Source organism: Oryza glaberrima, chromosome 9 (genome assembly GCF_000147395.1).
Source record: "Oryza glaberrima chromosome 9, OglaRS2, whole genome shotgun sequence".
Classification (NCBI taxonomy): Eukaryota; Viridiplantae; Streptophyta; class Magnoliopsida; order Poales; family Poaceae; genus Oryza; species Oryza glaberrima.
This window is the reverse complement of record NC_068334.1, coordinates 19,342,411-19,357,051: the sequence shown is the minus strand read 5'-3', so window position 1 is coordinate 19,357,051 and position 14,641 is coordinate 19,342,411. Positions and strand designations below refer to the sequence as shown.

Below are 14,641 nucleotides of genomic sequence, written 5' to 3'. Positions count from 1 at the left end.
AGTTGTTCTATGCATTCTGGTCTGTTCAAATGCTCTTGATCTGAAGAGACAAAGCAATTGATGTATGGTGCAATTCTAAACGATCATTGTAGTTATATTTGATCTATTTCTTTTCATTCAAAACGCCGTCCTAGCTCAGTGGTAGAGCGCGTGGCTTTTAACCACGTGGTCGTGGGTTCGATCCCCACGGACGGCGTTCATTTTTGGAAGCATCATCCCCCTTTTTTTTTTTTTTTGCTATATGAAGGTACTAGAAATTACCACATTAAAAAGGAAGTATTTGCAGTTTTGCACCATTAGTCGAATCATTAAAAGATGAGAATTATGATCGAACTCATGTAAGCACAGGTGTTACTAGTTACTAGCAATGCAGAGATCCTGAAGCATATTTATGTTACCAGCAAATTACTTCCTCCGTTTCATAATATCATTTCCCATATTCATATTGGTGCTAATGAATCTAGACATATATATCTATCTATCTAGATTCATTAACATTAATATTAATATGAAAAATACTAGAATGACTTGTATTGTGAAACGGAGGGAGCATAAATCAGCAAGGAAAAGAACAAAATAGACAGAACATACATGGAAAAGAACAAAAAGTAGACAGTACATACATACATGTCTAGGAGCTCTATATATGGATGTGAGTTTCGGCGAGACTCTCTCGCTGGGTGGATCATGAATAGCATGGTGTTTGTACATTATACGACAAATCGTGAATCTTAAAACTAAGTCTAGTTATGCAAATGTGCAATCCACCATGATAGTTGTATTAATAAGAGAAGTACAAATGCAGACATGCAGACGTAGAGCTCGTTTGATGGATATTGTTTCACGTGAAAGTAAAATGTTTTAATTGAATAATGGTATATATTATGAAAAAAAAATGAAAAATCAGATAATTTGTAAAGCACAAAATTTGGAAAAAAAACACACACACACACATACACACACAGAAAATTATTAGGATTTTGATCAATACATCCTCACTTCCAAATGGTGCGGTTAATGTGAAGTTGCAAAGCCATCAAACCACTCAACAGCCACACAAGATGCAAGACGTGTTTTACTTCCATTCAAAAATAAGTTTATCTTTTTACTCATCTCGTATATATCAACGCAAAACTAAAAATAACATAGTGTGCGGTGATAGTTTTTTTCTTTCCTAACTACGGTGTTAGTATTGTAATTTTTTCCTAATCTATTTTATGAATCAATGCACCGATAGGTATTGGTCCTTCAAAAGAAATTGAAAAGTAACTAAAATATTATTTACTTTTTTAAATCTTAAATTAATTATTCATCATTTTATCTACTTTTAATGTATTCATTACATGTTTTTATAAACTTTGATATAATAATTACTAACAAATAAATTTATTTTAGAATAAATGATAAAAGAAAACTTATTCTAAGACGAGGGAGTAGTATTTTGAACTCAAAACGGTTAATCTTCTTCCATTGCCCCTCCTCTCTGTCAGTTTCGCCCCGCTCCCCTTCGCTCTCGCTCCGCCGCGGGCAACCACCAATGGCGCCTCGCCGCCGCCGCCGCGCCGCTCGCTCTTCCCGTCCCCTCCTCCTCCTCCTCGCTCTCCTCGCCGCGGCCGTCAACAACTTCGCGCCCGCCGGCGGAGTGGAAGTCCTCGCCAAGTCCCGCCTGGAGAGCTGCGCCCGCGGCGGCTCGGACGACGGCCGCGACCGCCTCACCTGCGACAGCAAGATCGTCGTCGACCTGGCCGTGCCCAGTGGCTCGGAAATCGCGCTCGACTCTCCGCCCCTCTCTCTCTCTCTCTCTCTCTCTCTCTCTCTCTCTCTCTCTCTCATTTCCCCCCAAATTTCTCTCCACGCCACTGTTCGTTTCGCTAACGTTTGCGGTGTGGGGGATCAGAGCGGCGGGGAGGCGTCACTGGTGGCGCGGGTGGCGGAGGTGGAGGAGAACGGCACGGAGGCGGGGGAGATGCCCATCCGGGATCCCCTCATCATCACCATCAACAAATCCGAGGTGTATGCGCTCTACGATCTCACTTACCTCAGGGTAAACCCTCTGCTTCCTAACCTGTTGGATTCTGGTTTCTAACTAAGCGATACTGAACACCAGTTTTATGCGCGTTTTTCTGTGTATCATCCGTCACTTCGTGTGGCCCTCTTGATTTCTGCCTATTGACGTTTGTTGGAGTGAGATGTGGACGCTGGACAGTAATTGTGATGTTATTTTTAAGGAGCAGTGAACTAACTATTGTGTTGTATACTCTTATGTACTCCATCCTTTTCATATTATAAGTGGTTTGAACTTTTCCTAGTCAAACTTCGACCAAGTTTATAAAAAAAATATAGTAGTATTTTCAACAAAAAAATATATTATCAAAATATATTCAATGTTAGATTTAATGGAACTAATTTGACATTTTAGATGTTGCTAAATTTTTCTATAAATTTGATCAAACTTAACAAAGCTTGACTAAGAAAAAAGTCAGACGACTTATAATATGACACGGAGGGAGTAAGTTTTAAATCAGGGCGGTTACTGACTAGGTGTTAAAATGTTTAGGTGTGGTATTCGATTTTGAGCAGAAAAGCAATATCCTGATATCTAACTTCAAAAAAGAGGGTTCAACTGCACAATCAAGTTATTCCTGATCTCAAAATTGAGTTGATGTGAATTTGGTTCCATCATCATTAGGGTTTGCGATATGTTCCAAGGCTCCAAGCTATATAAGTATAACATGCTTTGCTTTAGTTGGATGGTTTCTGACTAAGTGCTACTCCCTCCGTTTCACAATGTAAGTCATTCTAGCATTTCCCAAATTCATATTGATGTTAATGAATCTAGACAGATTCATTAACATCAATTCGTTAGTAATCTTATACTTCTTATCTGACTCTTCTAAAGAAAATTCTTTTGTGCACTCTCTGTATCTCTTTTCGGCATGTTGATTTTTAGAAAGTTCTCCTTTTTTCTGTTTGTCAAATCACTCTATTACCAAACTGGACAGATGTTATCCTTTGTGGTCTGTAACATGTTTTTGGTGTATCTTCAGGATGTTGCTTACAAACCTGAAGAAAAATATGTGAAGACACGTAAATGTGAGCCTGAAGCTGGTGCGAACGTTGTCAAATCTTGTGAAAGGTAATTCATTTTAGGATTTCAATCTTCATCACTTTTCTTTTGGGAAGGATCCAAGTTGGTACTTGGTAGACATCACATCACAATTGCCAGTTCATCTTTCTATCTTATACCATATTTGCTGTCAAATATGGACAATATGTAATCTACTACCACTGTTGGGAATGACTTTATTTCAATAGCATACAGTTTAGTTTCACATAATTCAAGCAATCTATTTGAAACATCCTAACCCCTAAGTACTGTTTTTTTGTTCATCCAATGCTTCAAATATAATAATTGTTGTATATACTGATGATGCAATCTTCCTGGATATGCTAGGTTACGGGATGAGAAAGGTAGCATAATTGAGCATACAGAAGTGAGAAGCATTTCCCCTTGTCACCCTTATTATCTCACTGTCTAAGCAGTTGAAATATTTAAATATACTAGTCTTCATATTAAGGAAAACACAGACACACCACACACCTGAAGCTCCTGACAATATACATCTGTGTGCTCAGACTCGATAGCATTATGTTGTTTGTGTTATTATTTTGACATCAGATATATTTACTATGTCTTGATGGTTACAATCTTGTCTTAATTTGCATTTGCATGGTTCTAGCCTGTTTGCTGCCCTTGTGGGCCTCACCGCCGTGTCCCTTCATCTTGTGGAAACATTTGTAAGTACCAACAGAAAAGGTTTTATGTATTCTTGATTTATCAATATAACATCACTTCACATCATTCATATCCATCTATTTTACAGTTGATAAAGTGGCGAAAGGAAAAGCTAACACAGCTCACTGTCTACGTTTTCCAGATGATTGGTATGAAATTAGTTGTGATTTACCATTGTTCTATGTAAATTACAATACTGTAAATATTAACTGATTAACTCACCTGCTGATTCTACAAATAAGCTACTGTCTAAACTATGACTTTTGGACTTGTTTCAGTTGGCAAATTATCTTATGTTTTTGTACTTCTAGAACCCATACTACTTTATAATGCTCCCTTCAGCTATGAAGACATACGATATACGATTCATGTGGAGTACATTACATTCTGGAGACCATCTGTACAAAACAGCATGCTTTTAGTTTTCATGTCTGGAAGGAGTGCACAATAGCCTAATATATTTTTGTTCTGAGATGATCGAATCTATTTTACCTTCTGTAAATAACACCATGGAAACAGGCCTTTCACATATTGAAGAAGCATATAATGATCTAATTCATTTCTTTACTTATTCTGAAGTATGGGATAAACGTGCATCCCAGCCTCTCTGTTATTATGGCTATTTTATCAGGTAATTATTTACGCAAATTTGTGTATAATTGTGTAACAGGTTTCATGTTTTTGATATTGGGAGAAGATCCCTTTGGTTCAGTATCAGAGTGCAAGTAAAGAAAGGATCTTCTGAATCTGTAAGAATTGAAATTCTGCACTGTGACTTCTGACCGTTATAAATTGTGTTCTCTTGTAGAAATATGTAAGCAAGAATTGTCATAGTTACATATATTATGGCAATGTGTTGTTTTGAACCTTGATTATGCCAAGCACTTCCCAAAATTTGGTTATCTTTGCTAAATTAGCATTACACACCAGGAGGTTATTGTTGGTCCAGAAAATAGAACAGTTGTTTCTGAAGACAGCTCCCTGAGAGTAAATTTAGTTGGCGACTTTGCTGGTTATACAAGTCTTCCATCTTTGGAGAACTTCTACCTTGTGACTCCACGAAAGGTAATCGAAAATTTTAGATAAGAATATTTCCCTCACGTGAAGTTTCATTGTGCTTCTAAATCTAAAATGTTGAAGGGTGTTGGCGGTGGTCAACTACAAGTGCTTGGTGATGACTTTTCCAGGTGGATGCTGTTGGAGAGAGTCCTGTTTACATTAGATGGTCTTGAATGTAATAAGATTGGAGTTGGCTATAAAGCTTTCAGGAGCCAGCCTAACTTTTGTTCATCGCCACTTGACAGCTGCTTGGGCGATCAGCTTTCCAAATTTTGGGAGGTAACACTAAAAAGTAGATCTGTAACTATTTCTTTTATTTCTTATTGCTACAACACTTGTGCTTTAAGTTTCCATGTTAATTTTGTTCATCATAGCATAACTGAGTACCAAGTATCTTGTTATTAAATTGTAAAACTGTTTTGGTCTTGAAAGATCATTCACCATTTTTTTTCAGATTGACAAAAACAGGGTAAACAATAGCCAACCACCCCAATACGTTGTTCTGGGAAAGTTTGAAAGGATCAACCAATATCCGGTTAAGTTCTTTCTCTTCTCTTCTTATATGCCAACATTGGATAAAGTTTTTTGATAGATACATTTACAGAATGCAGGAGTTCATACCTTTTCTGTGGGAATCCCAGAAGTTCTCAATACCAATTTGATGATAGAGCTGAGTGCTGATGACATAGAATATGTCTATCAGAGGTACTAATAATACTTTTGCATTATACGACTGAATATTGATTACCAGTAGGCACAACCTTACTTTTAAATGTATACAATTTCAGACATTATTGCACTAAACGTAAGACATGGTGGACAATTTTACACACAATTTTCTACTCTGGTGTTACATTTCAATTCATGTTGTAAATCACTAATTTATGTTCTTTGCTTAGCAGTATGTGTAATATGTTAAATTTCCTTGTTAATTTCAGAAGCTCAGGGAAGATAATTAGCATTAACATCTCTTCGTTTGAAGCCTTAAGTCAAGTTGGCAGTGCTAGAGTCAAAACCAAGAATATTGGAAGACTTGAAGCTTCATATAGCTTGACGGTATGCATCTCGTCAAGAAATTGCTGTTTGACAGGTTACTTTGTTATTTTTATTCTATTTTTTAACGAGTTCAAAAGGAGAAATTTGATTTTCTAACTGTCATGCAATTATTTTCAATCTGGAATACTTACATGTGCTGATGCATCATATGAATACTAGCGATACATTTTATCATAAAATTTTATTTACTCTTTTATTTTTATCTAGCCATATACTAGATGTGTAACTTGCCCTTTATTTTCCTGAAATGTTAACAGTGGTTTCTCTTTTCCTTTGCAGTTTGACTGCTTAAGCGGCATCAATCCCGTTGAGGTAATGGTACTATAGTAATCACATTCTGTGATTTTGCGCACTGTTTTTTTCCAAGCTTGTTCACTTTATTCTGAACCTTTCAAAGTATATAGAATTCATACAAGATTGAGTGTACTGCTTGAGTTTTCTAGATCTTTTTTTTTCTGAATTCTTCTTATGAGGTTGTTGTACATGATGTGTACATTTGATCATCAAGTCATCATTGTACTTAGTGCTCTAGTTATGTACTAGTCATTAAGTTTCTTCTCCTCAAGTAGTGAAGTTAGTCTGTTTTTTTCAATTTACAGGAGCAGTACTTTATCATGAAGCCTGATGAAAAGCTTATTCGGACATTTGATTTGCGTTCGTCAACAGACCAAGCATCGAACTATACATGTCAAGGTCAGTTATACATAAACTAGAGCATAGCATGTATTCTACTGTTCATAATCCTGTGTTGGAGACTTGAGACTCGACATCTGATTTCTTTCTGCGCTATTGCAGCTATTTTGAAGGCGTCAGATTTCAGTGAACTTGACAGAAAAGAATCCCGATTCTCAATCACAGCTACAGTTCTTAACAATGGAACACAGGTTGAGAAATATTCATGCCTTATAATAGCCGATCTAGAATTTATTGTCCTTTTGCTTTTGTTGAAGTGCAACGAGGTAGTTTAGATCTGCATACAACCTTAGCATTGTCCGGTTACCTATTAATAAGCATTTGCCAACTTATCTTGGAGCGTGTTTGTCCAATCTAGTACCTTGAGCAATCAAACACACAGACACTCATGGTTCTTGAACACAACTTTCTAGATTGGTTCGTCCGAAAACCACACAAAGGGTGGCATCTGGGGTTTCTTTGAAGCCATCAAAGCCTGGTGCGCCAAAATGTGCCACATGCTGATTAATTTCTTCACTGGTACAACATGCAGGTGCGTCAATAAACTCCTTCCAGCCCGCACTTTCTCTTTTCTCCCTCCGATTGATGCCCATCGACAAAAGCTATATGCCATATGCAAAGACAGTGCGGCGTTTTGTATCGATATAGTAGGAAGCCATTCCTGTGCTTCATCTATTTGTGTCACATTTCTGACCTCGTAGATCATTCTCATGTGGCAGCACGAGATGCTGGAGCTTCCTCAACTTCGTCATCCACGGCCTGCTACTTGTCGCAGGTGCTGTGTCTTCTTCATCAGGTTGATTGCATTTCCATGCGTGCTTTGCTTACCAAACGTGATAACATATGTTCCTCATTTTGGCTTTCAGTCCTGTGGCTTCTGCACCGGAAAGGGCTCTTCGATCCACTGTACTATTGGTGGGACGGCGTGGTCGGGTCGGAGGCGCAGGAGCGCGCGCGCCGGAGGCACAAGAGAGCCCACAGCCACAGGCACTCCCACCACCACGACGCGCACAAGAGGCACAAGACCGAGCTTGCCGGCCACCGCCGCCACCACGTCCTCCACATACATGACGACGACGACCCGGTGGTGGCGGCGGCGGAGCACGTCATCCTCCGCCGGCACGGCAGGCACGAGGCGGCGCTCGGCGTGCAGCACAGGGACGGGCTCAAGCTCAACAAGCACCGGCGCCACGGTGGCAAGGCGGTTGCGCTACTGCCGCCGGGGGAGATCATCGTCCGGGACGGTGGCGGCTGCGGCAGCGTGGAGCACGGTGATCGGAGGCACCACGCGTGGCACTGACGCCGACGCCGGTCGCCGGCGCGGTTTAAAATGGCGTTCTGACATACTGACAAGTGCACATTATGATCGATGTTGTAAATGTTGCTGCTGACGCACGGAACCATTGTATTGTGTGAATGCTGATGTTTCATCTGATGCTTCCTCCCGGTGTGGCGGTGTAGTCTTGGAAGTTAACCCGAGTGTGGTTTCTGGAATCTGGAGGGTACGTTAGAATTGGAGTGTGAGAGTCAAGCTTTTGTTGGTTGTTGCGACAGTGCGACACTGACGTTTCCTCCTCTCGCCGTAGATTGCTGTCTGTTTGCGTGTGGTTTACTGGACTTGTGGGGCAGGTTAGAGGCAGAGCACCGTGAGGTGTTCATTTCTGACGAAGTACTAGGAGAAGAGTAGGTACAGGGGCACAGTCAAGGAAAAGCAGAACATAGGCCTTGCTTTTCAATAGTAAAGGGTTATGACTAAATGGCTTCTTCATTTTTAAATAGTGTTGTTAACCTTCAAATTGTTTGATCATTCATCTTGCTAAAATAACATGTAATTATTATTTATGTTGATGTGACTTGTTTTTATCGTTATTAGATGTCCTTTAAAGCGTGATCTATTTTTTTCATATTTGTATAAACTTCTTTTAAATAATACTACGACGTGTGATTAAATGTTTCCAAAATCCAAACATCAAGAACATCCTATATTTAAAGGCACTAACTTGGAAAATTCGCTTGTCCTAAATCTTGAGAATTAACAACAGAGACTAATCCAATATAGGTACCGGGGGACTCAAGTCCCCCCTTTGTATCCCCATCGAAAGAAGGAGAGAGAGGGAAGGGAAATAAACGGAAGAGGAAAAAGAGTAGAGGGGTAAAGGAGGAGGAAGAAGATGAGCCCCCCAACCAACCCTAGCACTAAAGCCTCTTGAACCGGTGACCAACATGGTAGCAAATGAAATAAGAGAAGTGTACCAACGATGATAATGTAGTATATAGAGCTAGCAATAGCAATGGACATTGATTCTTACTCCCTCCATCCCCAAATATAATGTATTATTGTGTGGTGAATGGGAAGGTGGTTGGTGTCGAAGGATAAGGTGAGAAGAAAAATTGAATAGTGAATAATTAATTGGATATGATGTACTCTATATTTCTTATATTTAAGTAAAAATTTTGAATGCATATATCTCTTATATTCTGAGATAAAGATAGTATATAAAAGTAGTTTAAATTGTAGTTATTCCTTTATTATCTCAATGGCAAATCTTTCTTTATAACTAACCATCCAACTTCCATCTGTTCTACTCTACATGTTTTCCTTGGAAAATTCTCCTACTCTAGTAGGAGTACATATCTCTACTCTTTGTAAACGTTCCATGGTTCCACCACACGTGGAATCGTGGATTGCCAATTTGCCATGCCCAAAGGTCGGTTTTGGTTTTGTTATCGCGAAATCGACCGCTGAGACGGTGAGAATGACGCAGAAGCACCCGTACAACTACATACCGAGTCATCGGCGCATCGCTGCTCCACCGCATTGACACAAACACAAACAGATCGATCGCTCCTATCCTCTTTCCCCCTTCTCCTCGCGTCGCCTCCACAACCCAACCAACCATGGCGAGGCCGCCGCAGGAGGCGATCGACACCTTCGTCAGCATCACCGGCGCCGACGAGGCCCTCGCCGTCCGCAAGCTCGAGGTGCGTACATCCCACATGCCCCCCCTCCCCGCCTTCCCCACCTCCCATCTCTCCCCTTGTAATCCCGTGCGGTAAATCGCGTGCGCGCTCGTGGAGGGGGTGCGGATTTGGGCGAGTCGGGATGGGGGCGTGGTCGCGTGGAGCTAGCTAGGTTTGTGATTCCTCCTCCTCCTCCGGGCGGGGGTTCATGCGGCGCGGCGCGGCGCGATGTGGGGGGTTGAGGTGGAGGTGTGGTGTGCGCCCGATTTGTTTTACTTGCCGTGAACTCGTGATGAATCTGTGAAGGCGCTTTTACGGAATTGAATTCGCTTGGAACAAATCTCGTGGCGTTAGCTCTGTCTGATTGCGAGCTTATCGCGCTCTGATTTTGGTGGGAGCGCGGGTTTTGGTCACGGAATCTCTGATTGATTTGGCATTGATACCATATCCCTGTTAGATTTGTAGTTCCAGTTTCATATGACTTCCTCACGCGCATTCAAGTTGGGGCTTGTAGAGTTTGTATGAAATTCTTGTGATTGCTCATCTAGAGTGTTCAATAACTCAACTTAGGTAGTTAGGTTTTCGCAAGCTGTCAATTCATGGTTTGTCCATAGTCCCTACCATCCGGTGTGCTGGATTACTGGATCTGATATTTGGTTGTTTGATTTTAACTTGAACACAAAAAACACAGCTGGGTATAGTGCTATCTAGAGTACCTTCGAATGGCCATACGCCCCTCACCTCAATCTAGCCATCCCTGTCCCTGTCTCTTCTGCTTTGCTTATCTTCTATCTAGTGTGATCTGTCCTGGGCTTAGTCGCGTGTGGGAGGAAAGGAAAAAAAAAGGTAAGTGAGCTTAGTGCAAATTCCTCAGACATGCTCTGTTGTATTATTCCCTCCGTTCCCAATTGATCATCATATTACATGAGAGCACCAAGACCAAGGAAAGCCAATAACTCTCCTGGAGTAAATACTGGACTATATTTACTCCAGTAACAAACTCAATGCATGCACCATCCCCGCTACTTCCTAGATAATAACAAAACAAGACATTGCATGTTGGTTGTAGAGGGTTGTGTGCATGGATGTATGCGGATATTTACTCCCATGCACAGATAACAAATAGACTTTGGTAATGAATACTAATATGATGATCATTTGGGAATATACCATGATTAATTAGTAAGTGAGGGAGTACCTCTGAAATGATTGTTAACTGGAATGATATTTTTCCTTTGGGTTTATGTATATTCATCTATTTATAATGGCTTACCTCATCACTGTAACTCAGGAACATGGTGGCGACCTTAACACGGCAATCAATGCACATTTCAATGAAGGAGACAGTACAGTGTACACCTTTACTATTTTCCATCCAACTTTATTTACATATAAGATTGCTTTCCATATGCCCACACTGTACTGCTAGAACTGATGAATGAGATGCCGGTGTTCTACAGGAACAGAGCCAGTCAAAACAATATACCTGAGAGTCATGATGATATGATGGACCTGGATGGACCACTTGATAATGCATTTAGAAGATCTTTGTTCCCTGAAACTTTGCGTGACCCTTTTGCACTGATGGACACAAACTTTCAGCAAAATTATTTTGACAGAGTTGGTTCCACAGATACTTTCGGTCATGGCCCACAGGTTTCACACCCTAGAGAGGTGCGAGAGATACCTATCGAAGTTAAGGATAGCAACCCGCAAACAGGCCCTTCTGGTCAGGCCCCTATTATCGAGGATGTCACTGGGCATGAATCTTCATATGGTCCTGAAGTTCGTGGGGCTATTGTAATTGATGATGATGATGATGAGCAGCCATCTGCCCCTTCTCTTCATGCTAATATTGATAGCTCATTGCAGCCGAACCCTTCTATTCCAACTGCACCTCCATTGGTTCATGTTACTGACTATGACAATGATATCGAAGAGGAAATGATCCGGGCAGCAATTGAAGCTTCAAAAAGGGATGCTGAGGCAATGACAATTGTAAGCTTGCACACCCTCATCTCCTTTGCTTTAGTCTGCCATGTGTTCTTTTCTCCCATATAAAAATGTGAATGATTAGAATGAGCTTGCTACAGCTGATCCTTTATTCGCAAGTGTATTAATTTTCCTCAACCACGCTTTTGTTAAACTTCTCTTTCATGTGCCTTACCTACTTGTTTCAAAAATGTTAGACAGCAGAGCAAGGAATAACACAGCCGCCAGAGGGAGTAAACATTACAGAACATTCTTTTGATGAAGAGGACAAGGGAACTGCAAGCGGAACAGCTGGAAGGTGAATATTAATTTTTACTAACATGCTCTTTAATCCTCTTGCTACCCAGCACTTGATCCCTTATACGTGTCCTTTCTTTTCGGAGGCAAGGATTAGCTACAGAAAAGGTTGGATCATCTAGGCAACCAATAGATGAAGATACCCTCCAAGAGGAGACTGAAGATGTAGAAGAACAGCCATTAGTTAGACGTCGTTCTAGACGCATCCCTTCTGGAAACACTGAGTCAGCACAACCTGTGTACACGGTCGATAGTCCTCCCTCAAGTTCTCAGCCTCAAGGAAATTTGAATGATCGCCAGAATAATGGAGATGAATTTCCATCAGAGGTATTCTTTTCTGTAATACTAATCTTCACCCTAAGGTTAAATTATATGTTATTCACTGTTTGCCTCTTCCTTTGGAAAAGTGGGGTGGCATTTCTTCTGAGGAGCATGATGAAGCTGTTATGCTTGAGGCTGCAATGTTTGGTGGAATTCCAGAAGGACCCACGTATCCGTTCTCAATGCCATCTCATAGAAGCCCAAGTCTTTATCCCCGTGTAGAGCATGCTCCATCACCAGCATTAACTGAACAGCGGTTGTTACGTGAGCAGCAGGTTTGATCTTTAGTTTGACCTATTTGTTGGTATATGCAATGAAATTGTCATGACTGTTAATTTGATTTACAGGATGATGAATACCTTGCATCACTCCAAGCTGATCAAGAAAAAGAGTTGAAGGCCCTACAGGAGGCCGAGCTTCGTCGCCTGGAAGAAACTGCTGCAAGAGAAGCTGCCCTTGAAAAACAGAAGCAAGAGGAAGAGGAAAGGCGTAAAAAACAACTGGAGGAAGAGGTAAACCTTTCGTTAAAAATAATTATGGAATTAATTGATCATCAACAACAGTCTTTTCAATACTCACATTTTGAGCATATGAAACTTGGTGCTCTGGTGATCTGCTCTATTTTATATGTTACAAAGGGTTCTACTTTGAGGCTTAGCTGCTGGTTGATATAGTTGATGAAACTCTGCATAAAGTCTAGATGGATACTACCTAGCATCATGGCATCTTCTTTCCTGACATTTTGTATTATTATATTGATATTTTCTACATTTTGTTGACAAGCAATTCGCTAAAGCAGTATCAAGTTCTTATAAAGCTGTATGACAAACCTGGTGCTTTCTTTCTGCAGTTCCATTGAGGCTTTGTCCATTATTTCCTTAATTCATATTGCACTTGTATTCTGCACCATTTGTAATGTGTGTGATGTGGTTCCTGACGTTTTATGCAAACAGGAGCTAGAGTCCAGTCTTGCATCCAAACAAGCATCATTGCCGTCAGAGCCAGCTGCAGACGAGGAAGGTGCTGTCACACTTGTAGTCCGCATGCCTGATGGTAGTCGACAGGGGCGTCGCTTTCTGAAATCTCATAAACTTCAGGTAGGCTTACTTTCTGTCCTTCTGTTTTATGTGGATAACCACTAATACATGCTTTCTCTTGCAGTTCCTTTTTGATTTCTTAGACATTGGCAGGACTTATAAGCCAGGAACCTACAGACTGGTAATTCGCTACTGTTAGTTCTTTTTTGAAGGTCACCCCCTTTATTTGACGACATATATTTTATCTGTACTCCCAGAAGAGTGAATCATATTGATACAAATGAGTGCAATCTAGTTGTGGATGTGAGAACGATGAGTCCATAGTTTAGCTTCTAAAGGATAGGGAGATTCATTTCAGGGTACATTAAAGTGTTTCTTTGCTGCTCCTTCGCTGACTTTTCTGGTGATATACTCTAGTAGTATGTGCGACTTCTGATCTTGTTAGCTGAAGGGCTTCTGCTAAATCAAAGTTTTTAAAACTAATAGGCTACTGATCTTGTTAGCTGAAGGGCTTCTGCTAAATCAAAGTTTTTAAAACTAATAGGCTACTGCCATGCTTGGAAAACCATTTCCACAGTGTAGCTGCTACCATTTGATTTGAGTGGGCATTTCCTTTTTCACTCTTGTTAAAATTGTGGAACTGTTAGAAATTGTGTAGTCTGAGACAATTGTGGAACTCATACATGTACCATTCTGTGACATGCAGGTAAGGTCGTACCCAAGGCGTGCTTTCACCACTGGTGAGGGCGATATGTCATTTAGTGATCTGGGCCTAACAAGCAAGCAGGAAGCCTTATTTCTAGAAAAGATTACAGAATAGTGAAGAAAGATTTAGTCATGGTTAGGGACACCCTCAGAAAGTTGTGTTTTTACATTTTTTTTATACTTGCATCTTGCTTTTGTTAGTAAAAATAGTACAACTGGTTTATGGTTCAGTTGAGAGTCCTCTTCTGCGGTGTGAAATGGCGGTGATGCCGTGATGTTGATACTTCTCTCCTTTTGAGTTCGATGTTAATGTCAGGGTAAACCATAAACAACATGGAGCCAGGATATTTATAGGATGATGATACCTTTAGTTAAAACCATATGACATTGTTCGTTTCAAAGAGTGTCGATGGGACAGTTCTCCTGAGCCAGTTTCATTGTGGCAATGCACATTGCTGATTTTTCTTCTCTTTTGTTTTTAGTTTGATCAAACAGGGCAAACGACAGAAACTCTAGCTTCTACTTTGTGCTTATTCCTTATTTTGCTCGAGTTCTTTTAGTGGCAAAGAAATTGCCCCTTTATCTTGAAGCTCAAGAAGGTCGAAAGCAGGGTTCGCCTTCCTGATTGAGCTTCGGATCTTGGCCCTTAATGGTAATGACGGTTTTTGCTAAATTTTGGTCTAATTTCCTGTTTCAAATTTGAATTCTTGAAAACCATTTAAAA

General features: G+C 40.6%; 2 protein-coding genes and 1 non-coding gene across 6 annotated transcripts; all 3 read left to right on the top strand.

Moving 5' to 3' along the window:
• The first annotated feature begins 124 nt into the window (after positions 1-124).
• TRNAK-UUU (transfer RNA lysine (anticodon UUU)) lies at positions 125-196 on the top strand. The gene has a single exon. It is a non-coding gene; the product is annotated as a tRNA-Lys (tRNA).
• A 1,244-nt stretch (positions 197-1,440) lies between these two features.
• On the top strand, positions 1,441-8,122 carry LOC127784883 (protein HAPLESS 2-B). Of its 4 annotated transcripts, none has more exons than XM_052312296.1 (17): positions 1,442-2,044; positions 3,048-3,136; positions 3,455-3,494; positions 3,741-3,798; positions 3,885-3,945; positions 4,467-4,545; positions 4,727-4,861; positions 4,937-5,134; positions 5,310-5,390; positions 5,460-5,560; positions 5,797-5,911; positions 6,191-6,223; positions 6,511-6,604; positions 6,707-6,795; positions 7,018-7,136; positions 7,324-7,379; positions 7,471-8,122. In XM_052312296.1, exons 1-17 carry the CDS (start codon positions 1,538-1,540, stop codon positions 7,902-7,904), a joined length of 2,289 nt encoding a protein of 762 aa, XP_052168256.1. In that variant the 5' UTR covers positions 1,442-1,537; the 3' UTR covers positions 7,905-8,122. The 4 variants fall into 4 exon arrangements, with proteins under 4 accessions (XP_052168257.1, XP_052168256.1, XP_052168255.1 ...); XM_052312295.1 differs by having other exon boundaries at positions 1,443-2,044; positions 5,794-5,911; XM_052312298.1 differs by lacking the exon at positions 1,442-2,044 and adding an exon at positions 2,780-2,789 and having other exon boundaries at positions 5,794-5,911.
• A 1,284-nt stretch (positions 8,123-9,406) lies between these two features.
• On the top strand, positions 9,407-14,354 carry LOC127784682 (plant UBX domain-containing protein 8-like). The gene is made up of 10 exons (XM_052312028.1): positions 9,407-9,586; positions 10,857-10,918; positions 11,026-11,563; positions 11,755-11,855; positions 11,941-12,181; positions 12,262-12,450; positions 12,523-12,687; positions 13,129-13,272; positions 13,337-13,393; positions 13,919-14,354. The coding sequence occupies exons 1-10, from the start codon at positions 9,503-9,505 to the stop codon at positions 14,030-14,032; spliced, it is 1,695 nt and encodes a 564-aa protein (XP_052167988.1). The 5' UTR covers positions 9,407-9,502; the 3' UTR covers positions 14,033-14,354.
• Positions 14,355-14,641: the final 287 nt, after the last annotated feature.

Coding starts and splice junctions, on each gene's coding strand:
- LOC127784883 (XM_052312295.1), top strand. CDS start 1,538: ATGGCGCCTCGCCGCCGCCGCCGCGCCGCTCGCTCTTCCCGTCCCCTC. Junction 5,391..5,459: donor AAAGGATCAACCAATATCCG/GTTAAGTTCTTT, acceptor ATACATTTACAG/AATGCAGGAGTTCATACCTT. Junction 5,912..6,190: donor AAGCTTCATATAGCTTGACG/GTATGCATCTCG, acceptor TTTCCTTTGCAG/TTTGACTGCTTAAGCGGCAT.
- LOC127784682 (XM_052312028.1), top strand. CDS start 9,503: ATGGCGAGGCCGCCGCAGGAGGCGATCGACACCTTCGTCAGCATCACC. Junction 10,919..11,025: donor AATGAAGGAGACAGTACAGT/GTACACCTTTAC, acceptor GGTGTTCTACAG/GAACAGAGCCAGTCAAAACA. Junction 11,856..11,940: donor GCAAGCGGAACAGCTGGAAG/GTGAATATTAAT, acceptor TTCTTTTCGGAG/GCAAGGATTAGCTACAGAAA.